Here is a 27,131-nt window from a genome sequence, read left to right as displayed (position 1 = left end):
GCACTGTGGGTGCCAGCAACAGAAACTGACAGACTTACACAGGAAAGCTGCTTGTCAGAAGGCTTTGGGGTGTGACACAGGATGACAGGTAACTGACCTCTGGTCTTGGGCCATCCCTGCGGCAAGGGACTGGCAGAGCACCTGGGGAAGAGAGAGGCAACTCCCGAAAGGGAATCGGGATTTTTAAGTGCCTGAAAACAGTTGTTCACACCCTTTTTGACCTGAGGCAAGTACTGAATCTCCCTTGCCTTGGTTTCTCTTTGGGGATATCCTAAAGCCAGCCTCTCTCCTCCATTCACATCTCGTGTGCTTTGTCCAGATAAAACTTTCTGCCCTGGCCCCAGATGACATCTCTCCCCATCCGGACATTAGGGGATGGTGATGAGGAGGTGACTGAGCACCTATGTGCTTCCCTGCCACCGCCCTGGGAAGGAAGGCGAGGTCGCTCCACCTGTCCACTCTAAAGCACGTGGCTCATTTGCAGGAGGCGGTCAGCCTGGTTCTCCATGAAGCAAGCATGTCCTCTGCCCCTACACACTGAAGTGCTGATGAGAACCTGGGTGGCATTCTGGGTCCCTTTCTGGCCATGATATGGCCGTCTTCTCCAGGTTGGGAAGCTCCTGGCCAGGTTCTGCCCACCCAGAACCCTCAAAACCACTACCCCTAAGACCCTGCCACTGCCTTCCGTCTGACCTTTAATGTGGACATCAACTGGCTTGGGCCCTAAACACCTGGGATGCAGAGGTGGCCGATGGGGTGAATGTGCTCTCAAGTCACTGCTCGGGGAGGCAGGTGCACAAACAGCTAACTACAGCAGCAGAGCAAAGTCAGAGGCAGAGAGGAGTAAGAGCCAGTGTCGGGTGGGAGCGGAGATGGGAGAGCTTAATTCTTCCCTGGAGATCAGGAGGTGCTTCATGAAAGAGGTGATGGGGAGCATTAGTAAAATTTGACAGGAGGGGGGAAAGAAACATCAGGCCAAGGTAACAGCATGAACAGAGGCCTGGAAGTCGGAGTGGGCAGGTTTGGTCCTGAGGACATGGCCGTGTAGTGGGATTCAAGCTTTGGGAGGGAGGTGTCTAGAGCCTAGAGCCATTGTCCCCAACCTTCTTAGCGCCAGGGATCAGTTTCATGGAAGACAGTTTCTCCACGGATGGGGGCGGGGGTGGTGTTGGGATGAGTCAAGCACATTACGGTTATTGTGCACTTTATTTCTATTTATTCTTTATTTCTACGTATTCTTTATTCATCTGCTTCACCTCAGATCATCAGGCATTAGATCCCAAATGTTGGAGACCCCTGCTCTAGCGAGCCCGGGGAGCCCCAGGAGCAGGAAACCCAAGGTAGAGGGCATATCTGCCTGGGGTTGGGTGAGGGGGTTCCTAGGGGCTCAGCCTCCCACCCAGAGATGCTGGCTTCAGCATCCCAGCTCCTCCTCACCCACCTGGGAGGAGAGTGCAGACTCCTCTGCCTCCCTCCCCAAACCTGTCAGCTGTTTCTCTGCCTGCATCCTGGGCAAAGCTGACATCCACTCCAGGATGTCTCCTAAGAGCACCCATGCATCCACCTTCCCACCCTCCAGGCAGAGGTGATATGCCCACAGTCCCTCCCAGGCAGGCCTCTGTTAGCACCCTTCACCCAGTCCCCAGTGTTACCTGATCTGTCTCCCCCATCGGCCACGAGCTCCTGGAAGATAAGGTGGGCTGGTCCAGGCTGAGTCTCCAGCACCCCGCAGGGGCACCAGTGCCTTCAAACATGAATGGACGAAGACACTGATGACAGTTAAGGTTCCAGGAGCCTAGGATCTAGGGGTGAGCCTAGGGGTGAAGCCTCGGGTCCAGATTGAAAGAGGATTGCCCAAAGTCGTTAAGCAAGTGGGGAGCGGAGTTTAAAAGGTAAGTTTGGATCATAGCAGCACTATTCACAACACCCAAAAGGTGGAAGCAGTCCAGAAGTCCATCAGATGATGGATGGGTGAAATGTAGTTTGCCCGTGGAGTCGGATATTAACCAGCTGTTAAAGGAAATTAAGTACTGACGAATGCTAGAGCGGGGATGAACCTAGAAAATGTTATGCTGAGTGAAAGGATCCAGACACAAAAGGCTACAATATTGTAAGATTCCATTTAGTTGAAATACACAGAACAGGCAAATCTGTGAGAAACAGGAAGAGGATTAGTGGTTCCCAGAGGCTGAGGGAGGGGAGGATGGGAGGGACTCCTTAAGGGGTCCCGGCTTTTCTTTTGGGGACGACGAAACTCTTCTGGAACTAGATGATGGTGGTGGTTTCACATTATGGATGTAATAAGTACCCTGGAACCGTATGTTTTCAGTTCAGTTCAGTCGCTCAGTCGTGTCCGACTCTTTGCGACCCCATGAACCACAGCACACCAGGCCTCCCTGTCCATCACCAACTCCCGGATTCTACCCAAATTCTTGTCCATCGAGTCGGTGATGCCATCCAACCATTTCATCCTCTGTCGTCCCCTTCTCCTCCTGCCCTCAATCTTTCCCAGCATCAGAGTCTTTTCCAATGAGTCAACTCTTCGCATGAGGTGGCCAAAATATTGGAGTTTCAGCTTCAGCATCAGTCCTTCCAAAGAACACCCAGGACTGATCTCCCTTAGGATGGACTGGTTGGCTCTCCTTGCAGTCCAAGGGGCTCTCAAGTGTCTTCTCCAATACCACAGTTCAAAAGCATCAATTCTTTGGCGCTCAGCTTTCTTCACAGTTGAACTCTCACATCCATACATGACTACTGGAAAAACCATAGCCTTGACTAGACGAACCTTTGTTGGCAAAGTAATGTCTCTGCTTTTTAATATGCTGTCTAGGCTGGTCATAACTTTCCTTCCAAGGAGTAAGCGTCTTTTAATTTCATGGCTGCAATCACCATCTGCAGCGATCTTGGAGCCCAGAAAAATAAAGTCAGCCACTGTTTCCACTGTTTCCCCATCTATTTGCCATGACGTGATGGGACCAGATGTCATGATCTTAGTTTTCTGAATGTTGAGCTTTAAGCCAACTTTTTCACTCTCCTCTTTCACTTTCATCAAGAGGCTCTTTAGTTCTTCTTCACTTTCTGCCATAAGGGTGGTGTCATCTGCATATCTGAGGTTATTAATATTTCTCCTGGCAATCTTGATTCCAGCTTGTGCTTCCTCCAGCCCAGAATTTCTCATGATTTGAAATGGTTTAAATAGTGAAATTTATGTTATGTGAATTTTACCCCAAATGTAGTTTGGGACCAGATCAGGTAACCACCAACTGGGTCTAATGTCTGTTCCTCAAACCTATGCCACTAATCACCCTTCCTACAACAGACCTCCTCAGCCCAGGGACAGGGGAGCCTGTGGAACCTCTTGGTTCAAGGGAAGCCCCACCCAGGTGGCAGGATTTCTGTTCAAGTGCCTCTGCTGTGTCCTGGCCTACATCACTTCCCCAGCCTGTTGATCAACTACTTCCAGTTAATGCCAAATACGCTATCCATCTCGAGCCTCTGGGGTGCTCCCCTGTTTTTGTTTGTACCATGAAAGAAGTTCTTTTCCTTGTGATTCCCTCATCCACCTAGAAACATCCTTTAAGAACCAGCTCCTATATTCCCCTTGCCGAAGACATCCCCTCCACCCCCACCATAAGCTGAGCTCCCCAAGGTATCATGTGCATGCAGTCTATTAAAGCTGGTGTGGGAGCAATCGTGTTTGCTTGTGTGTCTCCCCAGAAGACTGGGAGTTGTGGGGGGAAGGGCCTGGCATGTTTGTCACTGTGTTCCTAGTTCTGCTGCCTTGCTCCCCGAAGCTGCTCAGTGAGCGCTTGTTGAATGGGGCAGTGGCTTTGGAAAGGTTCTTTCCCCTCCCACACATTCTCCATCGGTGAGGGAGGGACAGGCCGGGTGATCTCCTAGTCCCTTTATCTCGGGGGTTCTCTGGTTTCTAAGAGTAGCAGTGAGGGGCCAGTCCAGCAAGTGGCTGCCTGTGGTCACAGACCAGTTTTCTTCTCCTGTGTCCCCAGCTGGTTGAAGTGGATAAAGGAAGAGAGGGAGCCTGCAGTAATGCACAGCAAGCAGCTATTTCTGCTCTTGGCTGGGAGGAAGGAGGACAGTGCCCAGAGACTGGGCTTCTCGAGTCAGCCTGAATGCACCAGCTCTTCCCTTTGGAAATCTAATTCAAACCCTCCCCTGAACAGCCTCAACATGCAGGTTTTGGCGAGGTTGCCTGGAGTCCTTCGACTGCAGGGCCCAGAGCAGGCTCTTGCTTCATTGTCCTCTCCAGATGAGAGGTGCTACTCTTTCTGCTTTCCTGATGATGAAATTAGTCATTTTCTAGGAAGCTTATTTATAGAGTCCGCTGCACACATGCAGGGCTGAGCTATTCTGAACACGACTTGGGGCCTGGGAGGCTTGAGGTGTGAAAGCAGCTGTGAGTCATCATGGGTCCTATTGCAGAGGTATCTGGATATACCTGGGTTACCTTTTTGCACTGAGCCAAGGGTCAGACCTCTGGGGCTACCCTCCAGCCGGGGCGCTCTTCAAGGTAAAGAAAGCAAAAGCTCTGGATCAGGAGGTCAGGGGTCGGGGTTCTCCATCCCCATCTGCTGGCTACCCACATGGCACATAACCTGGGGCCAGGCAGACTCCCTTCTGTGCCTCCGTTTCCTCCTCTGCTAAATGAAAGGGCTTCCAGCTCTGTGATACTGGTCTGCTGTGGACTGCAGCAGGGGAGGAGGGTTCCAAGTGCCTTCACGAAGGTCTGCCTTCCAAAGGTAGCTCAGATAATGGCCATGTTTGAGAGGCCTGAGGTTTTTTCCCAGAAGGTCAGGGCCGCGTTCACTTCTTCACCGAGTGTTTGTTTATGCATTGAACACCCGCTATGGAGCAGGCACCAAGCAAGACTTTGAAACTACAGTGATAAATGAAACCCAAATGGTGGTCCCTGCCCTCATGTCACTTATAATCCAATGTTAGTCAAATAATGGCATAAGGCAAAATAAAATTTCAAACTTTGTCAAAGGCTATGAGTAAAAACTAATGGGAAGTAGACCTTGGGGGCCGGGGGGTGGGGGGTGGGGAGCTCTCCAGGCAGGGAGAAAAGCATGAGCAAAGGCACTGTGCAGAAAAAAGCCTGCCCTGATGTAGCTAGAGTGCAGAGGTTAAAAAGGAAAGAGGCATGAAATAAGGCTGGAGGGATGAATGGAGGACAGAATGTTCAAGATCTGGTAAGCCACATCTAAGGATTATTGTCTTTGTTTTGAGTGTAATAGGACGCCATTCAAGTATTTTTTAAAAGAAGCAAGTTATGTGGTAAGTGTGAAAGAGCTGATTCTCGCTCAGGCCAGCCCTATCCAGTCGTGCAGGTTGTAAACTGCACAACCTACGAAGCCATGTATATCAGAGAATGTTTCGGAGGCCAGCCTGAGTGGATGCCAGAGACCAGTTAAAAGACCGCCTCAGAAATCTAGGCAAGAGATGCTGCCCTGGACCAAGATGTAGGTGGCAGAGAGGGGGGAACAGTGGAGAGACTCCAGAGACATTTAAAGGGCCTTGAAGATAGCACTCATCTCTCTGCAGGAGAGCCAGGCCCTGGGGTTTGGGATTCTCAGAGATCGTGCCAGCTGGAGTGAGGAAAGAGTAAAACAGTTGCCAGTTGAGAGCAGAAGATGTCAGAATCAAAAGGGGCATCCTTACCCCGACCTCTGTGCCCATCACTGTTTCAAGGTTGCAGTTGGGCCTGGAGTCGGCCTCAGGACCAGTCTAAGAGTCAGGATTGCAGGGCTATTGGGTGGAGAGGCAGCTGACCTCCTGAACTTCTTGGAAGTGCTATGATAGCAAGGGTAGATTAAAGTTTCTTCTGACTGCCAGTTTCAGAAATCAAATCCCACCATCTTAAGCTAAAATATTGGAATTTATTGGAAGGATCAAAATCACCATAGACAGTAACTGCAGCCATGAAATTAAAAGACGCTCCTTGGAAAAATAGCTATGACAAACCTAAACAGCATATTAAAAAGCAGAGACATTACTTTGCCAACAAAGCTCCGTCTAGTCAAAGCTATGTTTTTTCCAGTGGTCATGTATGGATGTGAGAGCTGAACTATAAAGAAGGCCGAGGGCTGAAGAATTGATGCTTTCAAACTGCGGTGCTAGAGAAGACTCTTGAGAGTCCCTTGGACTGTGAGGAAATCCAACCAGTCAATCCTAAAGGAGATCAACCCTGAATATCCATTGAAAGGACTGATGCTGAAGCTCCAATACTTTTGGCCACCTGATGAGAAGAGCTGACTCACTGGAAAATACCCTGATGCTGGGAAGATAGAAGGCAGGAGGAGAATGGGGCGGCAGAGGATGAGTTGGTTGGATGGCATCACCGACTCAAAGGACATAAGTTTGAGCAAGCTCTGGGAGGTGGTAAAGGACAGGAAAGCCTGGTGTGCTGCAGTCCATGGGGTCGCAAAGAGTCAGACACGACTGAGTGACTGAACAACAGCAATTGGAAGGATCCTGGGGCATCTGATGGGCTTAACAGGCATGTTGCTCAGTCAAGGTTCAGGATGGGCCGGAATGCAGCAGCTCCTATGGCCTCAGCAACAGATGTTTCTGGACCCTCTCTCCAGGGCACTGTGGCTACAATGGTTCAGCCCTCAGAATATATTTGAAAAGTGCAGGGGAGAGGTTCTGATTGTCCCAGGCTGGTGGGCTTGTCCAGCCATGGATCAGTCAGCTGCTGCTAGGGGTCGGACCAAGGGCAGGCAGAGCCCCTGGAGCCCACGCTGTGCAGCAGGCCCTTCCCAAAGCAGGGGAAGCCCTGAGAACAGAGCAGTCACTCAGGATATGTCAGACGACACAAACTTCCTGAAAAATGAAAGTGAAAAGGGAACGTCGTGTCCAGCTCTCTGCGACTCCATGAACTGTAGCCTACCAGGCAACTCTGTCCATGGGATTCTCCAGGCAAGAATACTAGAGTGGGTCACCATTCCCTTCTCTGGGGCATCTTCCTAACCCAGAAGATACCCAGACGGTATCTTCTTTACCGTCTGAGTCACCAGGGAAGCCAGAACCCACCTGGGGTCTGGCTAATCTCCAGCAAACTTTTTCCAGCTTACTGGGTAAAGGAGAAACTCTAGACCCCAGCCTAGTCCTGAAAGGTACCCTGATAAAGAAGGTTTTCTGATTTCAAAAGGAAATAGAACATTTAGAATATGTCTAAAAGTAGACAGCTACTTTTTCTAGCTATTTCTAGAGAAGAGTTTTGCATACCACTTTGTACTGCCTGAGCCACAGGAAATGGGCAGGGCATGGGGGAGGGCTGGACACAGACTGTATGTCACCCAGATCCCTCTTGACCACTCAGGGTTCAAACCCACAGAAACTCGGAGGCAGAATGGCACAGCAGTGCAAATGTGAACCTGGAGTCCTAGACTGTAATTTCATACCCCGCTCTATCCGAAGGTGCTGTGTGACCTGAGGCAGGATACTTAATTTCTCTGAGCCAAGTGGAATGATCCCTAATTCATGGGGTCCTAGTGAAGACTCAGTGTGATAAAGTTTGTGAAGTGCTTTGCATGAAGTAAGCCCTCCTTCTATGGTGGAGATACGGTGCTGATGGTGGTTTTAGTGATGCTGCTGCTGGTTACTCCACGTGGAAGACACCTGCAAAACTCTGCCCCTGCCTCTCCAGCTTGACCCCTCCGTAGGTTGGTCTTTTCCTCAGGTCCCCCTAATGGGACAGGGTTATTCCAAAGGACCCAGTGCAGAAAAAGGAAGGCTTTTCCTCTTTGCTCAGGGTTTTGTCTTGATCCTCATTCATCAACAGCCTCACCTCCCATTTTTCGTCCTGCTGCAGGAGTGAGAGCGAGAGAACCACACTGCTGATGACTCCGAGGGAGGGGCCCTGGACATGTGCTGCAGCGAGAGGCTGCCCGGTGAGTCTTCCCAGCACCCAGATGCTCCCAGAGCTCTGAACGGAGGCAGAGAGTCCCCAAGGACCCTGGGGCTGGAGGAGAACCTGGGTGGCTGTGAATCAGCTCAAGAGGAGTGACTTGGCTGGTCTGTAGGTCTTCGTTTCAGTGAAGATTTGTTTTGCGAATCCCTGATGTCTTTCTGATACCATTTGGAGCTGCTCTAGACTCAGCTGGAGGGAAGAGCAGGCAGCTGAAGGTGTGTGGGGAGGGTGGCGAGACGGGTGGAGAGCTAGGGAGCCCAGACTTGACTGGGACATGACCACTGGCCAGTGGTATACTGGGCAGACTTCGAAAGGTAAGATGAGGAAACACAGCCTCACCGTGGCAAGAATCAAGGGTAGGGGGACGATGTGGAGAAACTCCTTGACAGGGCTGGGGAGAAGCCTGGCTGTGAATGTCCAGTTATACTGCCTGAGTCCCATTGACTGCTCTTGCGCGGAGTGTGAACCGTGGCCATTGCTGTCTCCGTAGAGATATTACCAAGGCACTCCTGCCCATGAGATGGCAGCCCATCCCAGTTAGAGACCAGATACCTAAGTCATGATAAATCGCTTTGGAAGGAAGGAAGGAAGGAGGGTGGAGGAAGTTATTTTGTGTGCTTTTACCTTTTATGAAAGTTTTTATTGATTTTTCCCTCCTAATAACAAATATCCATTGTAGAAATATTAGAAAATAAAGACAAGTTAAAAAAAAAAAAAAGGAAAAGAAAAATCACCATAATCCTGTCACACCGCATACATTTTCATATTTCCTTTTCCAAAAGTGTTAGTGTTAATTACTCAATCATGTCCTACTCTGCAACCCCATGGACTAGCCCACCAGGCTCCTCTGCCCATGGGATTTTTCCAGGCAAGAGTACTGTAGTGGATTGCCATTTCCTCCTTCAGCAGAACTTCCCGACCACAGATCGAACCCAGGTTTCCTGCATTGCAGGTGAATTATTTACCACCTGAGCCACCAGGGAAGCTCCTCCCTTGCCAGACCTCTTTGTTAAGGAAAAATCAACAGCTTTTGAATTCTAATTTTGAAGTCCCAGACCTGTTCAGTTCAGCTCAGTCGTGTCCAACTCTTTTCGACCCCATGGACAGCAGCACACCAGGCCTCCCTGTCCATCACCAACTCCTGGAGTTTACTCAAACTCATGTCCATCAAGTCATCCAACCATCTCATCCCCTGTTGTCCCCTTCTCCTCCCGCCTTCAATCTTTCCCAGCGTCAGGGTCTTTTCAAATGAGTCAGCTCTTCGCATCAGGTGGCCAAAGCATTGGAGCTTCAGCTTCAGCATCAGTCCTTCCAATGAACACCCAGGACTGATCTTCTTTAGGATGGACTGGTTGGATCTCCTTGCAGTCCAAGGGACTCTCAAGAGTCTTCTCCAACACCACAGTTCAAAAGCATCAATTCTTCAGCACTCAGTTCAGACCTGTAGCTTGTCAGAAACCTCATGATTGGCAAGGAAGCTTAGAGTATTGAGTCTTCAGCGACCCTCTTTAAGAAAGACACAGAAAATAACGAGGTGTGACTCTAAAGCGATGACTGTTTGTCTTTTTAATTTATTTATTTTAGTTGGAGGCTAATTACTTTACAATATTGTAGTGGGTTTTGCCATACATTGATATGAATCAACCATGGGTTTACATGTGTTCCCCATCCTGAACCCCACTCCCACCTCCCTCCCCATCCCATCCCTCTGGGTCATCCCAGTGCACCAGCCCTGAGCACCCTGTCTCATGCATCGAACCTGAACTGGCAATCTGTTTCATATATGATAATATACATGTTTCAATGCTGAGAGAATAGCGATGACTGTTTAAGCAGTTGTTTTATTCACACCAGGAGCCGGGACCCCAGTAACTGAGGAAGCTCCTCCGGCCTCCTAATGAGCATTTGGCCCTTTGACGTAATTCATACCTTGTCCAGTAGGGGGTGCCATTGCTCAAAACACTTTTGATGGCCTGATGGACGTGAGTCTCAGTGAACTCCGGGAGTTGGTGATGGACAGGGAGGCCTGGCGTGCTGTGATTCACGGGGTCGCAAAGAGTCGGACACGACTGAGTGACTGATCTGATCTGATCTGATCTAAAGTAGGCTAGGACTTCCCTGGTGGCTCAGATGGTAAAGCGTCTGTCTACAATGCGGGAGACCTGGGTTCGATCCCTGGGTCGGGAAGATTCCATGGAGAAGGAAATGGCAACCCACTCCAGTACTCTTGCCTAGAAAATCCCATGGACGGAGGAGCCTGGTGCAGGCTACTGCCCATGGGGTCAGACATGACTGAGCGACTTCACGTTCACGTTTAAGGTAGGCTAGGATGGATGCCATCGCACCAGAGTCCTTGTGGGAACCCAAAACAGCTATCTTGAGGGAAAAAATTCTCCAAAGGGCTATGAGAGCTGTCTACAAACATCTGAAAGGCTGTCTTGTGAAGGGGACAGCATATCCATTCTGTATGTCTCAGAAAGAGGGCATAAATCCAATACATAAAAATTTTAAAAAGAGACCTTGTTGGCCCACAGGATACAGAACTTTCTTTTTGACTCTAAAAGAAATCTGGTCCCGGAACTTGATAATTCAAGACAAAATGAGTGTTCCGTCACTCGAGGTATTTAAGTATTGTCTGGATAGACGTTGGAAATTTCCGCAAAGGGTGGGAGGTCGAGATGACATCACAGTCCTTTCAACTATTAAACAGTTCTGTGATTCAGATATGAGTCATAGAATTCAGAGATGATTCTACAAACAGGGATGGCCCCACTGGCTAGAAAAAAATCTACAGAAAATAGGACATCGTGTATAGGAATCCAGAGTAGCATAGTGTGGAGGAAAGAACTCCGGGTCTGGCCTTAGAATCCGGCTGTTCTGTATACACGCTGTGTGATTATGGACAAATCACTTAACCTTGCTGGTCCTCTAGGCCTTTGTTTGTGAATGGAGACAACAATATGTACGTTTATCCTCACCAGGATGAAATAAATGTAATCACACGAGCAGTCATTCCACAAATACTTGTTGAGCACCTACTGTGTGTCAGATGCTATGCTGGGAATATAGTGGAATGTGCTAGGAATAACAAGCATAGTCCTTGCCCTGCTTGGAGCTGCTTCTGAAAAATAGCATGAAGCCACTGCAGAGAGGCTGCAGTAATAAGCGTGATGTGTTCCAACCCTCTTTCCCATTCCTCCCCAAAAGCCAACAACCAGCAGAGGATGGAAGGGGAGTAATGATCACCTCCACAGGGCCAGCACATTGCCCTCCTGGTGCCAGGCACTGTACTAAATGCTTTTACATGTAAGCCAGGGGGCGGGGACACCAGCAGGGTATGTGAGGAGTCAGCTCATTCCTAACACTCTACTGGGAGAGAGCATCAGAGTCCACAGGTAAAGGGCTCGAGCCCACAAGTCCACCCTCCACTTCAGACGCCAGTCACAAGCCCAGGTTGTTACCTGTGCTTTTTGGTGACCTGCTACCAACTGGAGGTTCCAACAACCCCCTCCAACTCAGGATGCCAATTGCAAGTCCTGAAGGTCACCTGTACTTCTGACTTATGATTGGCTCTATATCAGAGGTTCCCACAACACTGCCCTCAGGTTTGCTAGAATGGCTCTCAGAACTCAGAGAAACATTTTTAGATCCCCAATTTATTATAAGAGGATATTAAAGGATGCAGAAGATGACCACCCAGACCGAAGACAGTGTGTCGGGCAAGGTGTCGGTTTCCCTGCTTGGAGGCCCCTTCCTCTCCCAGCACCACTCTACCCACATCTGTGTAGTCACTGGCCCACAAGCTCTCCAGTCCTGTCCTTTTGGATGTTTCCTGAGGCTGTATTACATAAACACGATTGATTAAATCGTTGGCCATTGGTGAATGATTCCATCCCCAGCCTCTCTCTCTTGAGGTCAGGCCTGGGACTAGAAAGTTCCAGTGCTCTAATCACATGGTTCTCCTGGCTACCAGCCCCCATCCTTGGGTGGGATCCAAAAGGCACCTTCCCTGAAGCATTTTCAGGACTAAAGATGTGACCAAATATTATCTCATTGCTCTTCTAGCTCAAGAAATTCCAAAGGTTTTGGAAGATATGAGTTAGGAACTGTGGATAAAGGCCAAGTATATATGAGAAATATATATTTTGGTCATCTGAATGACCAATTATAAATTTCTTATGAATCATAATATAGTAACATATCTCACTCAGTCCTCTCTGCTGCCCTAGGAAGTTCAGTTCAGTTCAGTGGCTCAGTCATGTTCGACTCTCTGTGACCCCATGGACTGCAGCATGCCAGGCTTCCCTGTCCATCACCAACTCCCAAAGTTTGCTCAAACTCATGTTCATCGAGTCAGTGATGCCATCCAACCATCTTATCCTCTGTCGTCCCCTTCTCCTCCTGCCCTCAATCTTTCGCAGCATCAGGGTCTTTTCAAATGAGTCAGTTCTTCACATCAGGTGGCCAAAGTATTGGAGCTTCAGCATCAGTCCTTCCAGTGACTGATTTCCTTAAGGATTGACTGGTTTGGTCTCCTTGCAGTCCAAGGGACTCTCAAGAGTCTTCTCCCACACCACAGTTCAAAAGCATCAGTTCTTTGGCACTCAGCTTTCTTTATAGTCCAACTCTCACATCCATACATGACCACTGGAAAAACCATAGCTTTGACTAGACAGACCTTTGTAGGCAAAGTAATATCTCTGCTTTTTAATATGCTTTCTAGGTTGGTCATAGCTTTTCTTCCAAGGAGCAAGTGTCTTTTAATTTCATGGCTACAGTCACTATCTGCAGTGATTTTGGAGCCCCCCAAAATAAAGTCTGCCACTATTGCCCTGGGAAATTAGGTATTATTTCCCTAGGAAATACAATGATTGCCCTAAGAAATCAGACATTATTTGCTATCCCCCATCTCATAGAAGAAAGGGGCTTTCCTGGTGGCTAAGACGATAAAGAATCCTCCTGCAACGCAGGATACCTGGATTCGATCCCTGGGTCCGAAAGATCCCCTGGAGAAGGGAATGGCTACCCACTCCATTATCCTTGGCTGGACAATTTCATGGACAGAGAAGCTTGGTGGGCTACAGTCCATGGGGTCGTAAAGAGTCAGACACAACTGAGCTACTAACGCTTTCAGTTTTCTCATAGAAGAAAGGACCAGGGTCCAGAGAAGTTAGAGAGTCTGTCCAGGTTCGTTTAGCTGGTGTTTGGTAGAGGGAGGCTTCATTCCAGGCAGTTTCCTTCCGGAGCCCAGGAGCCACTGCCCCATTCTGTTTCCTTGTCACCATTTAGCCATCATATTCTCCTGGCACCTTGTGGACTGAGGCAGAAATAACTAAGGTGTGTATGTCTCCAGGGAGGCGTTAGGAGGAGTTGGGTGACGTCACTATGCCTGTCTCCATCTGTGCTCTTGCTCTGGGAAGCCTGCCTGCCAGGGTCCAGGGAAGTTATGTGCCCCTCTAGACATCTTGATTGATACTGAAATAACTTTTTGTCTGTTTCCTCCATGGGGCCATGAGCTCTTCAAAGGCAACGGCCTCTCTCTTCCATCCTCCGTGACAGCATTTATTCACTCATCTCTTCATCTGTTTACTCACCATTCATTGACCACCTCCATGTGCCAGGCACTCTGTAAGTACTAGAAATTCAACAGTGAGCCAACCTGAGAAAATTTTCCACCCTCACAGGACAGGATCGTGAACTAGCTAAGATCAGGCATTCTGAACCCAACCGTGGCCCCACCACCGGGGTGATTGTGGGCAGGCTCCTTAGCCTCTTAGTACCTTCCATTTACAAAAACCGCAAGAATAACATTCACTCCCACATGGAACTGTTGGAGGATGAAATGAATGAATGGAGCTCAAAACAGTGCCTGGAATGTAGTGAGTATTGCATAAACATCTGTGGGACTTCCCTGGTGATCCAGTGGCGAAGAGTCCAGGCTCTCAATGCAAGGGTCCGGGTTTGATCCCTGGTCAGGGAACTATGTCCCACATGCCAAAACTAAAAAAGATTTTACGTGCTGCAGTAAAAATTGAAGATCCTTTGTGCTGCAGCTAAGACCTGGCACAACCAAATAAATACATGTTAAAAAAAATACATAGGCATTGCTATTAAGGAAAAGATAGACAATAAATAAGGAGAATATATAGTAGGGCAGATGGTGATAGTGCTATGGAGAAATCAAAGCCAAGCAAGGAGGGGTTGGAAAGGACTGTGACTCGGGGGGTGGGGTGGGATGGGGCTTGGCATTATGAATAGAGTAGCCCTGAAACCTGATAAGGAGTAGACTTCCACAGTTTTCATCAGCCAGAACCACTGACCTAAGCCTCCACTTGGACCTAAAAGGAGATGGAGATATACAGGGCCAGAGACTTGGGACGTTGGGCCTTTAGAATGAGCCCACGGGCATGGCAAGCAGTTGCATAACGATGGTGTAAAAATACAGCCCTTGAGTAATCTCTCCCCCTCCCAGCTGTCTTCCCCACTGGGCAAGACTAAGAGGCAAGGCAGAGTGAGGACCAGCCATGCCTGGGTGACTCACTCATTCCTACACATACTGCCAGGCGGGGGCAACACGGCCAACATTCCTGGGGCCACGGTCATCCAGACCTGAGCTGGCGCCAAGCAGGTCATCCAGTCCTCCCAGACTGAGATTTCTGGGTGAACACATCATCAGGCATCGCCAACACCTGCAGGCAGCCCACAGCTGCCCCCGGGACAGGCACGCTCGCTCGCATGCCCGGAGGCGTTCCACGCAGGCGCACACGTGCTGGTGTGTGCTCACTTGTCACAGCCTCATGCTCATGTATTCACATGCACGTCATACCCACACTCAGTCCCCTGGGCACATGCAGCTGCCACACCTGCGAGTCTTCTTCCTCTTGCGCACCCAAGACCTCTCAGCTCCACCGCCCTGTCATCCAGCCTTTTCCACTGGAGATGAGCTTAGAGGTGGACACGCTTGCTTGTTCACCGTTTCCTCTTTAGGGCTCTTTCTTTCCTGAAGCCACGCCCCCTTCTCCTGCATGTGCAGATAAGCAGGCTTGTTCCTTCCTTCTGCTTCTCCACCCTGTCCCCAGCCTTCACTGCATACAGTTCCTAGGTACTGTGGTGGACAAGGGCGTGCACACACTCCCCTGTGTGCACATGCAAACATAGGTTTTTTTCCAGCGTGCACACACTCTTTTCCACATGCTCACCCTCCTCTTGTACTTCCCCCTCGCTTGCTCACTTCCTTGCTCATTTACTTGCTCACAGTCACCCAAACACACTTATACATGCAAACTCACACTCCCCAACCCCCCTTCTGTGTGTAGGTGTTCACATTTGCGAGGAACGAGGCAAGCCTGCTGATGCTGGGGCCTTGGCTCCTGCCGAAAGCACCAGTGCAGGCCTGGCCTGGGACCAGCAGCTTCCTCAGGGCTGTGGGGCAGAGGAAGGAGGTGAATAAGGGGCTTCCCTGGTGGCTCGGTGGTAAAGGATCCACCTGCCGATACAGGAGACATAGGTTCGATCCCTGATCCCAGAGGAGCCTTCATGCCGCAGAGCAGCTAAGCCCATACTCCACAACCATTAAGCCTGCGCTCTAGACCTGGGGAGCTGCAGCTACTGAGTCCAAGCACCCTAGGGCCCGTGCTCCACAAGAGAAGCCACTGCAGTAAGAAGCCCACACACCAGCCCTGGAGGGTAGTCCCTTCTTAACACAGCTAGAGAAAAACCCACGCAGCAACAGAAACCCAGCGCGGCGAAAAATAAACAAAGATAAAATTATTTTTTTAAAAAGACAACAGTAGGTGCTGATGATGGCATGATGTCCCCGTGTGTTGTTCACAGCACTGCCAGCAGGCAGCTTCATGGGCAGGCCTGTTCCTGACGTTGGCAGGGACCAAGGTCAGACTGCAGGTGGGGCGCCACCCCCTGCCCAGTCCTGCATGGTGGGGGCTCTTGTGTGCATGCATAGGGGCACGTCAGTCTGTGTGTGCAAGCACGCTCCACACTCCACCCTGCTAGTTGACCCTCGGTCACCCCTCAGACCTAAAGATACCCTTGTGGAAGGCCATGTCTCCCCTCAGAAGGGTGTTCCTGCCTTCCTGAAGGCTTCAGGCCATTTGGACAGAGGGTCCTGGAGTCCTCACTGCCAAAGCATGGCCTGAGAAGAGGGGCATGGGCACATATCCTGGGCCCAGTGGACCTCTCGTCTCCTGGGGAGTGGTATGGCCAGAAGGGAGGGAGTGCAGGGCCCTGCTCAGCCTGCCAGTCTGGGGCTGACCCAACCCCAGGGATTTTTTTTTCTTTTTTTAGCTGTGTTGGGGCTTCACTGCTGTGTGGTCTTTTCTCTAGTTGCAGCAAGTGGCAGCTGCTCTCTAGTTGTGGCTTCCTTGCAGTGGCTTCTCTTGAAGCCACAGGCTTTAGGGCCCTCGGGCTTCAGTAGCTGTGGCGCGTGGGCTCCGTAGTTGCAGCTTCCGGGCTCTAGAGCGCAGGCTCAGTAGTTGTGGCACACAAGCTTGGTTGCTGCATTGCATGTGGGGTCTTCCTGAACCAGGGATCAAACCCATGTCTCCTGCATTGGCAGGTGGATTCTTTACCACTGAACCACCAGGGAAGCCCCAGCCCCAAGGATCTTAACAGGAGTTGGTTAATCCTGCAGGGGCATCTATGGAGACAGTCATCAAGGCATGGAATCTCCCTCCAGAAAGCCAATGAAATTACTTACGGCATGTTGGTGAACCCATTCAGTCCAAGAGAAACTCAGGGGTCCTTGGCAGTCAGCTCTGTTTCACTAAGTCTATGAATCGTGGCGGAGTCCTCTGTCTACAACTCTCCCAGTTCCAGGACGCAGGCAGCTTGAAGGGTCCTCTGCTTTCGTTCATTCTTTCCACACTGGCCCTTGGTCCCACTTCCAGCTCAACTGGTTTTGTTTAGATCTGGGAGAAGAGAGGGTGGTGATGGTTGGCAGCTTTAGAGTACTGTCAGGCATACTCCCCTGTGTGCGGCCTGGTTACCTTCAGAGGTCCTCACAAGGCCCCTCTCTGGTTTCGTTCATTTATTTTTCTCTTTTGTCTCCCACTGCCATGTCCCTTCTCCTCGTAGTTAACGTGCTCTAATGTTTCATGTGTATTTTGTTCCTTTGTTTCTGTGTCCTCTTGTAGAACAGGGGGCAATATTTCATGCATGTGTGTCTATTTTAAATTTGTATCTGTTGCCTTCAATCTCATTCTTCTTGTCAGCAGCCCCGTTTCTGAGATCCTTCCACAGTGCCATCTGTCCTCTGACCCTTTGCTCCCAAGCCTTGCAGTGTATTCCCCAGTGTGTCTCTGGATCTGCTCATGGCCTACCAGCTCCCCCAAGTGATGGGCATGTAGGTGCCCCCTCCTCCCAGCCCACCACAGGTAGCACAGAAGGGAACTTCAGCTCGTGTGTTTCCTGGGACTGTGTAAGGATTTCCCCACACCCCACCCCCCGTCCCCCAGCGGAAGCTCTCATTTCTAGAGTTTTCTACTTCCTAGATTGGTTCCAGCAGAGAATCTGAAAGAAACTGGAACACAGAAAACCAGGAGGAAGTGGTGTGGGTGGAGGCTGGGGAGACACACAGGAGCATGCTGGGCCATTATTGATGGCCATGGCGGGGATCTGGGTCCTTATCCCAAGAACAAGGGGAAGCCATTGAACAAAACTACAGCAAGGGTTCAGATTTGTTTGCTTTTTTTTTTTTTAAGGAAACAGTGGCTCTTTAGTGCCAGAAGGACCCTTAGAGATCTCTAGGCACACTCTGAATTTACAGTAGGCCTCTGAGGCCCACAGAGGCCATGAGATGCCCAGGGTCACAGAGCCCACAAGTTAACAGAGCCAGAACTGCTACCCAGGCCCCCCGCCACTTGGCCAGTGTTGTGAGCCTCCCTGGCTGCCGAGGGCTATCTGAAGGCAGCAGCCTCTGCTGGGCTGGGGTTTGTCAGCATATCTGTCCCTGGACGGGGGAGGCAGGATCTTGGGTCGACCTTGCTCACCCACTATCCCCTGGACTTTCTAAGACCTCTGAGGGCACTTAGCAGGACCCAGCCTCCTGCTTCCAGGGAGGGAGGCCTCAGACTATCAGACACCCACAGATGGCCCTATGAAACATCCCTTGCTGGCTCAATGAGTAAGAACCGAAACAGAGGGTTAAAGACATGCACGCCAGTCCTGGTTCTGCCTTTTACTCTCTAGACCTCAGTTTCTTCATCTGTGAAGTGGGAGCGTGGAGCAAGAGGCTCTCCCAAGTCTGTCCCCCCCTCGCTCCATGTTGGTGCTTTAGTCTCAGGCACTTGGAACCTCTGGCCCCACCTCTCAGGGCCTCTCCATGTGTTCTTTTAGTTCTCACCATGGCTTGAGGGAGGAAGGCACTGCACCCTCAGAGTTTCATTGACCCTTTTCACCCTTGTACTTCTGGGCCTCCGCTCCAGAGAGGAACAAAGAACCGAGCCTTTGTTTGCAGCAACAAAGCTGTTTGCAATTTCAGATAGAACCATTTTATTATATGCCATCCAAAGAGTACTTGAGTTGGCTTTTGTTTTGGAAGCTTGTTAGCATTTCAGATTTAATTAACTGAGAGAGACAAAGCTTCCCCACTTCCACCACCCCCAGCCCATGTCCACTCCATCCACCGACCCCAGGTGCCCGCCAGCAGCCTCAAAGCCCCTGCCCATGTAGAGTGTGGGACCCCCACTGTCCTCCTGAGGGGCTCACCTGGCAGATGAAAGGCAAGTTCTGCTGCCTGCCCTTCTTGATCCCCTCCCGTCTTCCCCTTCTTCTCTAAATTCTGCTGCTGTTTACTGAGTGTTCACCATGTGCCAGGGACCAGGCGAAGCACTGGGCATTTTTTTTACCTGATGGCATCCTCAGACCCCAGCTAGCAAGACTTAGTGGATCTGTTGTCCGGAGGAGAGATTGAGTTGCTTCCCCAGGGCCACACAGGTTGTCAGTGGCACCATCGGGGTTCAAACCTAAGTCTGGTGATTCCAGAGCTTTTGTTGGAAGTCCCCACAGAACAAGCTTCCTGTCCAGAAACAAGCCTCTTGTAGAGACTGCCAGGGCTGCAGTCCTGACTGGGTGGGGCCAGGTCCAAGACCTGGCTCTTGTTATAAAGTACTGCCCTTTACTGCACTTCGCTTTATCCAGCTTCACAGACACTGCGTTTTTCACGAATTGAAGTTTTGTGGTAACCCTGCATCAAGCAAGTCTGTCAGTGCCATTTTTAAAGCAGCATTATTTTTTAAAGTTGTACATTGGTTTTTTCAGGTATAATGCTACTGCACACTTAATTGGAGAAGGCAATGGCACCCCACTCCAGTACTCTTGCCTGGAAAATCCCATGGACGGAGGAGCCTGGTAGGCTGCAGTCCATGGGGTCGCAAAGAGTTGGGCACGACTGAGCGACTTCCCTTCACTTTTCACTTTCATGCATTGGAGAAGGAAATGGCAACCCACTCCAGTGTTCTTGCTTGGAGAATCCCAGGGACGGGGGAGCCTGGTGGGCTGCCGTCTATGGGGTCACACAGAGTTGGACACAACTGAAGTGACTTAGCAGCAGCAGCAGCAGCACACTTAATAAACTTTAGCAGAGTATAAACGTAACTCTGTATGCATAGGGAAACCAAATAACTAGAGTGACTTGCTTTATTGCACTATTTGCTTTATTGCAGTGGCCTGGAACTGAACCCATAGTATCTCTGAGATACTTGGAAATCTGCTTCCCAAGAGCAGCCACACGTTGGTCCTGTTCTCATCTCTTGACAGGCCCCCTTCCCCTAGCACAGCCTCCTCAGGGGTCTGCAAACAGCACTCAGCCTCCTGCCCCTCTAGCCTCTACTCCCTTCCTCCCCACAGTGAGGTAGGAGCAGCAATCCTATACACGTGTCCATGTCTAAGGGTGGGGTTTCACACACAGTGATGGGCTGTGGCGCCAGGCATCATTTCCCACAGGGATGAGGCCATACTTATGAACACTTGGAGGGTCGGGCATGCGTTCTTAAAATGCCCAGGTAAGGACAGCAGATCACTGGAGGTAGTCTCATCTGGTGGGTTGGTTCGTGGTATGGGCTGTGGCTGCAAGCTGCCTAGTTTCTGGTTTTAGCTTCTGCCCATTATTAGCTGACCTCAGCCAAGTGACTGAGCGCCCATGTGCCTCAGTTTCCTCATCTGTAAAATGGGAGTGAGAGCAGTACCTCCTAGAACTGTTGAAGATTAAATGAGTTAATATATATGAAGCACTTAGAGCAGCGCCCACATGTGGTGAGCACTCGGTAGGCCTTAGCCCTCAGTGGTCCTGGCTCTGCCTGTGGCTGGCTGATGACCTATGGCAAGCCACTTTCCCTCTTGGCCTCAGTTTCCCCATTTGAGAAAGCAGCAAACTAGACCAGATTCCCCTCAGGGCCAGTCAGACTCTGCCCATCAGTGGTTCTAGAAGCCCTGGCAGGGCTAAGCGTGGTGTTCCGCTGGTCAGCAGCCCTGTGACTGTGTCAGTATGGTGGGGAGGTCCCTCCTGGCCACATTTGGGAAGGGAAGAAAAGCTGAATGGGCCAGGATCTCCCTCCTCATGTCAACAGGAACAGGCTGAGCCAGCCTCTGGCTCCAGTCCTGATGGATGGCAGCTGGCAGCTCCAAGGATGAGTCACCAGGAGCAGCTGTAGGTTCTTGGGCTCGGGTGTTGCCAGCCCCAGGGCATACCCTGGCTGCAGAGTTTGGTGGTGGGACCTGGGTGCCAGGTGACAGGAGAGGGGTCACGGTGTTGCCACTTGCCAACTAAACTCTCAAGGCCCTTTGCCTGCGTGCTCTACCCAGAGCCCCTAGAGCTTTGGCCTAGGGTTCAGAGCCCCTGCCTTCCCGTGAGCCTCCCTTTCATATGATGCAGGCTTTGAGGAGCCGTCAGCCAGGATCAGGCACAAAAGCCGCACCACCACCCCCATGCTGCTGGTTAGGGTTCAAGGATCCCGCAGACACAGGGACTCCCTCCTTGCCTCCCAGGTTCTCAGTCTCTCCCCGCCTTTGCCATAGTGGCCCTTTCTTGAGCAGCAGTTTGGGAAAGCAGAAAGATCACTGGGTATCAGGAAGACCAGGGTTTGCCTCTTGGGTCTGCCTGTACTTGGGCAAGCCACTTCAGCTCGCTCAGCCCGATTTCCATGCCTGAAAAATCTCCTTCACCCCATGCAGGAGGCAAGCCGGTGAGGAGCCGGGTGTTCCATCGCTGTCAGCAAGCTGCCTCTGAGTCAGGGCTCCATGCGTGACAGAGGAGCTACCTCGCTGTGAACTACTGAAAAGCCAGTCCTTGACACAAGCACCCGCCTCTCACCGGCAGAAAGAACGGGGTTGACGATGCTAATGCCTACCCCCCAGGGTGGGGGGCTGCTGCCGAGAGAAGCAAAAGGAGCTGCGTGCACACAGGCGCTCCGGGAGCTGCATGGGGCTGCCCAGAGAGCTGGCGCTCTCATTCCTGAGCAGGACAGTGAGTGGAAGGATGGACAGAGTGAAGAAAAGGGCCCGTGTGATCTCTAGGAGCAGAACCCAAAGAACAAAGTGGCCCAAGACCTCAGTGGTTCTCGTGGGCAGGCTCTGTGTCGTTCACTGCTGTATGTGCTGTGCTGAGTCGCTCAGTCATGTCCGACTCTTTGTGACCCCATGGACTGGAGCCCGCCAGGCACCTCTGTCCATGGGGATTCTCCAGGCAAGAATACTGGAGTGGGTGGCCAAGCCCTCCTCCAGGGGATCTTCCCAACACAGGGATCAAACCCAGGTCTCACACATTGCAGTCAGATTCTTTACCATCTGAGCCACCAGGGAAGCCCATTCACTGATCTGTACGTATCCACAAAACCTAGTCCGGTGCTTGGCACAGCATATAATTGGTGCTCAACGTGTGTTGAACTCACACATGAATGAGCAGAGACTAAACTCAGCCGAGTTCTCTACCTCCCCTCTGCCACCTGATCACAGACCTTCGCTCCCCACCCCTGAGATCTGAGGTTCTTAACCTGAGGTCCATGAATCCCCTCCAGAACTATATACAGAACTGATGGTGTGTGTGTGTGTGTGTGTCTGTGTGTGTGTGTGCAGGCATCTTCCTGAGTGAAGACATGTTAGATTTCTGTCCAGGAAAGGTTTTAAATAAGCCCAGCCCTGAAAGGTACACGCTTAGTTGGATTCACCTGGACTCCAGGACTGCCAGGTACTCTGTGAGTTAAAAAAAAAGACCAGCCTCCACCCTTGTCTCTGAAAGGTACATACAGGACCCTTCAAACCTACAGTTTTTCTTCCACCCCCATAAGGTGCCAGGCAGTTAACCTGCCATCTTTCATATGCAGAAGTGATGGTGGAGCATTGTCAGGGGACCCGTGTTCTGAGTGGCTGTGCTCCTGTTGGGTGGGTCTCACAGAGCCTTGCACTCCCTCTCCATCTCTCCAGTCCCCCCACTTGCATTTAGACGTGACAGGTCAGCATCAGGGCCCTGGACCCAGGAATACTAACCAGGCCCTGTTATATCTGAACTCAGAACGGTACCCTCTTTTTAAAAATATTTTTCCTCATTACAAATATTAATAAATAAATATGTATATACATATATATTTATCTCTATATGTATGTGCCCATTATTATAGGAAATTTAGAGTAAGTAACAATGAAAAATATCACTCTGTTCTCACCATCCTGCAAAAACTATTGTTACTACCCTACTTCTGTTCTTCCCATGTACCATGTATGAAGTTCATTGAGCACTTACTATGTGCCCAGCGTCCACTGTGCTTCATGCTCACTGAGCACCACTTGAGTTAATCCATCATCTTTTTGTTGTGGTTGTTTAATTTTACCTGCAATGGGTCTTCATTGCATGAACTTCTCTAGTTGTGGCACACGGGCTTAGTTTCCCCAAAGCATATGAGATCTTAGTTCCCCAACCAGGGATCGAAGCCTCGTCCCCTGCATTGGAAGGCAGATTCTCAACCACTGAACCACCAGGGAAGTCCCCAACCTCTCTTCATTCATCGGGGATTCTCCACCTTTTTATATGCATGTTTATACTTTCTTAGTTTTTGAGGACAAGCAGAGAAAGCTGTTTTGTAACTTTGCCTTTCTTACTCCACACCATTGAAATTTCTTCCCCCGTTATTAAATATTCATCTACAGAGTCATTTTTAACGGCAGCATGATGATGTTTTATTGCAGGCAGGTTCCAGGCTTCTCAGACTGGGGTGCATGTACCCCTGAGGGCAAAGCCACAGGATAAATGTAGAACATTTTCCTGAAGCATAAATTTGATTCCAAGCTTTGGGAGGGGAAAAAAACATTAAGATCAAAACAAGTGCAGATATGCCACAGAATAGAATAAAGAACGCCCATGAATTTTAAAACAAAGCAGCAAAGACCAGGTCATGTGACTTGCAGTCTTTCCCCAAAGACCCATGTCCCCTCCGTTCTGAAGATGGGAGAAACATCTGAGAAGCTCTGAGCTCTCCCTCTTCTTACAATTAAGGGAACTGAGACCCAGGAAGGAGAACGGATTGCCCAGGGTCCAGTGTGAATGTCACAAGTCAAGCCCTGTAGCCTCTGAGCTGTACTGTCCCACCCATCCGTATTTGCAATCACGTATCGACCACTGTTTCTGAGGGTGTGGGTGGAAAACTTGCGGCTTGAGTAACTGACCTCCTGCTTAGTCGTGGAAACTTTCGACTTCCGATGTGATCCATATCTTAACAGCGGCTTTTCCTTTTTCACCTTGCTGGCCAGGATCTGAGGTGTCTGCTCATGTGGTTAGTAACGGTAGCCTCCCAGGGCAAAGGCAGAGGGCCCTAGGCTCCACCAGCACTTAGATTTTTCACTTAATGTGCTGTATGGTAAATACGGATCCACGGGCCTGTTTTACCCAGCTGACTTGAGCCTTTAAAGGCAGGAGTTACCTTTGGTCATTTGTGTCTTGAGCACTTAGTGCCAAGATGGATGGCAGGTGCCAAGTTGGATGTTTCATCTATAGGATCTACTGGCGTCATCACAGCTTTTCTTTTCTTTAAATTTATTTATGTATTCATTTATTTATTTGGTTGCGTCGGGTTCTAGTTGCTGCACATTGGCTCTCCAGTTGTGGTGTACAGGCTTTCTAGTTGCAGCATGTGGGCTTCGAGACTTGTGGGCTCTTAGTTCCTGTACCAGGGATTGAACCCACGTCCCCTGCATTGCAAGGCAGACTCTCAACCATTGAACCACCAGGGAAGTTCCCAGCACAACTTTTCAAATGTATCATCATCCTTATCTATCACTTGTCCATCCTCATTCACTCACCACAGAAATATTTACTGTAGACCTACACGCTAGCACTGATGCCATATGCTGTGGACAATCATGATGACCGAAACTGCTCTTCCCGTCATGGAACTTACAAAGGACTGGGAAAGATGATATTCAACAAATAATTTGGACACACTGTAGGGAGTATAATGTAGTTCAAGGGACTGTCCAGGTTCAGTTCAGTCACTCAGTAGTGTCCGACTTTTTGCAACCCCATGGACTGCAGCACGCCAGGCCTCCCTGTCCATCACCAACTCCCGGAGCTTGCTCAAATTCATGTCCATCGAGTTGGTGATGCCATCCAACCATCTCATCCTCTGTCGTCCCCTTCTCCTCCCACCTTCAATCTTTCCCAGTATCAGAGTCTTTTCCAATGAGTCAATTCTTTGCATCAGTTGGCCAAAGTATTGGAGTTTCAGCTTCAGCATCAGTCCTTCCAATAAATATTCTGGGCTGATTTCCTTTAGGATGGACTGATTGGATCTCCTTGCAGTCCAAGGGACGCTCAAGAGTCTTCTCCAACACCACAGCTCAAAAGCATCAATTCTTCAGCACTCAGCTTTCTTTATGGTCCAACTCTCACATCCATACATGACTACTGGAAAAACCATAGCCTTCACTAGATGGGCCTTTGTTGGCAAAGTAACATCTTTGCTTTTTAATATGCTGTCTAGGTTGGTCATAACTTTTCTTCCAAGGAGCAAGCATCTTTTAATTTCATGGCTGCTGTCACCATCTGCAGTGATTTTGGAGCCCCCCAAAATAAATTATCTCACTGTTTCCATTGTTTCCCCCATCTATTTGCCATGAAGTGATGGGACCAGTTGCCATGACCTTAGTTTTTTGACTGTTGAGTTTTAAGTCAGCTTTTTCACTCTCCTCTTTCACTTTCATCAAGAGGCTCTTTAGTGCTTTGATTTCTGCCATAAGGGTGGTATCATCTGCATATATAAGGTTATTGTTATTTCTTCCTGAAATCTTGATTCCAGCTTGTGCTTCATCCAGCCCAGCATTTCACATGATGTACTCTGCATATAAGTTAAATAAGCAGGGTGACAATATATAGCGTTGACATACTCCTTTTCCAATTTGGAACCAGTCTGTTGTTCCCTGATTCTAACTGTTGCTTCTTGACCTGCATACAGATTTCTCAGGAGGCAGCTAAGGTGGTCTGGTATTCCCATCTCTTGGAGAATTTTCCACAGTTTGTTGTGATCTACACAGTCAAAGACTTTGGTGTAATCAATAAAGCAGAAGTAGATGTTTTTCTGGAATTCTCTTGCTTTTTTGATGATCCAGCAGATGTTGACAATTGAATCTCTGGTTCCTCTGCCTTTTCTAAATCCAGATTGAACATCTGGAAGTTCATAGTTCACATACTGTAGCTAATTATTCTTGACTACAATCAATCAATAGTTATTAGAAACCTATTATTTGTTTTAGTTCTATGCTAGGTGCTATACTAAACATTATAAATTTGAACAAGTAAAAACCATCATGTATTATTGCACTGGAGAAGGGAATGGCAAACCACTTCAGTATTCTTGCCTTGAGAACCTCATGAACAGTATGGAAAGGCAAAAATATATGATGATGAACTCCCCACGTTGGTAGGTGCCCAATATGCTACTGGAGAAGAGTGGAGAAATAACTCCAGAAAGAATGAAGAGACAGAACCAAAACAAAAACATCACCCAGTTGTGGATGTGACTGGTGATGGAAGTAAAATGCAATGCTGTAAAAAACAGTATTGCATAGGAACCTGGAATGTTAGGTCCATGAATCAAGGTAAATTAGAAGTGGTCAAACAGGAGATGGCGAGAGTGAACATCAACATTTTAGGGATCAGTGAACTAAAATGGACTGGAACAGGTGAATTTAATTCAGATGACCATTATATCTACTACTGTGGCCAAGAGTCCCTTAGAAGAAATGGAGTAGCCCTCACAGTCAACAAAAGAGTCTGAAATGCAGTACTTGGGTGCAGTCTCAAAAATGACAGAATGATCTCTGTTCATTTCCAAGGCAAACCATTCAGTATCACAGCAATCCTAGTCTATGCCCCAACCAGTAACACCAAAGAAGCTAAAGTTTGAACATTTCTGTGAAGACCCACCGGAGAAGGCAATGGCACCCCACTCCAGTACTCTTGCCTGGAAAATCCCATGGACGGAGGAGTCTTGTGGGCTGCAGTCCATGGGGTCGCGAAGAGTCGGACATGACTGAGTGATTTCACTTTCACTTTTCACTTTCATGCTTTGGAGAAGGAAATGGCAACCCACTCCAGTGTTCTTGCCTGGAGAATCCCAGGGACGGGGGAGCCTGGTGGGCTGCCGTCTATGGGGTCACACAGAGTCGCACACAACTGAAGCGACTTAGCAGCAGCAGCAGCAGCAGCAGTGAAGACCCACAAGACCTTCTAGAACTAACACCCAAAAAGGATGTCGTTTTCATCATAGGGGACTGGAATGCAAAAGTAGGAATTTAAGAGCTACCTGGAGTAACAGGCGTATTTGCCTTTGAAGTACAAAATGAAACAGGGCAAAGGCCAACAGAGTTTTGCCAAGAGAACACACTGGTCATAGCAAACACCCTCTTCCAACAACACAAGAGAAGATTCTACACGTGGACATCACCAGATGGTCAATACCGAAATCAAATTGATTATATTCTTTGCAACCAAAGATGGAGAAGCATTATACAGTCAGCAAAAACAAGACCAGGAACTGACTGTGGCTCAGATCATGAACTCCTTATTGCCAAATTCAGACTTGAATTGAACAAAGTAGGGAAACCCACTAGACCATTCAGGTATGACCTAAATCAAATCCCTGTCCAGGTGACTTAGTTCAAACCCACCACTTAGTCTCTCTGCACCTCATCTTCCTCT

At 49.4% G+C, this 27,131-nt stretch overlaps 1 protein-coding gene across 1 annotated transcript in view; it reads left to right on the top strand.

Moving 5' to 3' along the window:
- Nucleotides 1-7,840: 7,840 nt before the first annotated feature.
- The window catches only part of PTPN5 (protein tyrosine phosphatase non-receptor type 5), a gene marked incomplete at its 5' end in the record, with an annotated part of 33,892 nt that continues 14,601 nt past the window's right edge, over nucleotides 7,841-27,131 (top strand). The window contains one exon of the mRNA XM_055581328.1: nucleotides 7,841-7,913. Coding sequence (XP_055437303.1) covers nucleotides 7,841-7,913 — 73 coding nt within the window. The remainder of the gene's footprint in view (nucleotides 7,914-27,131) is intronic.

This window comes from Bubalus kerabau, chromosome 5 (genome assembly GCF_029407905.1).
Source record: "Bubalus kerabau isolate K-KA32 ecotype Philippines breed swamp buffalo chromosome 5, PCC_UOA_SB_1v2, whole genome shotgun sequence".
Taxonomy (NCBI): domain Eukaryota; kingdom Metazoa; phylum Chordata; class Mammalia; order Artiodactyla; family Bovidae; genus Bubalus; species Bubalus kerabau.
Note: the sequence above shows the minus strand (reverse complement) of the source record. Positions and strands in the feature narration are given on the sequence as shown.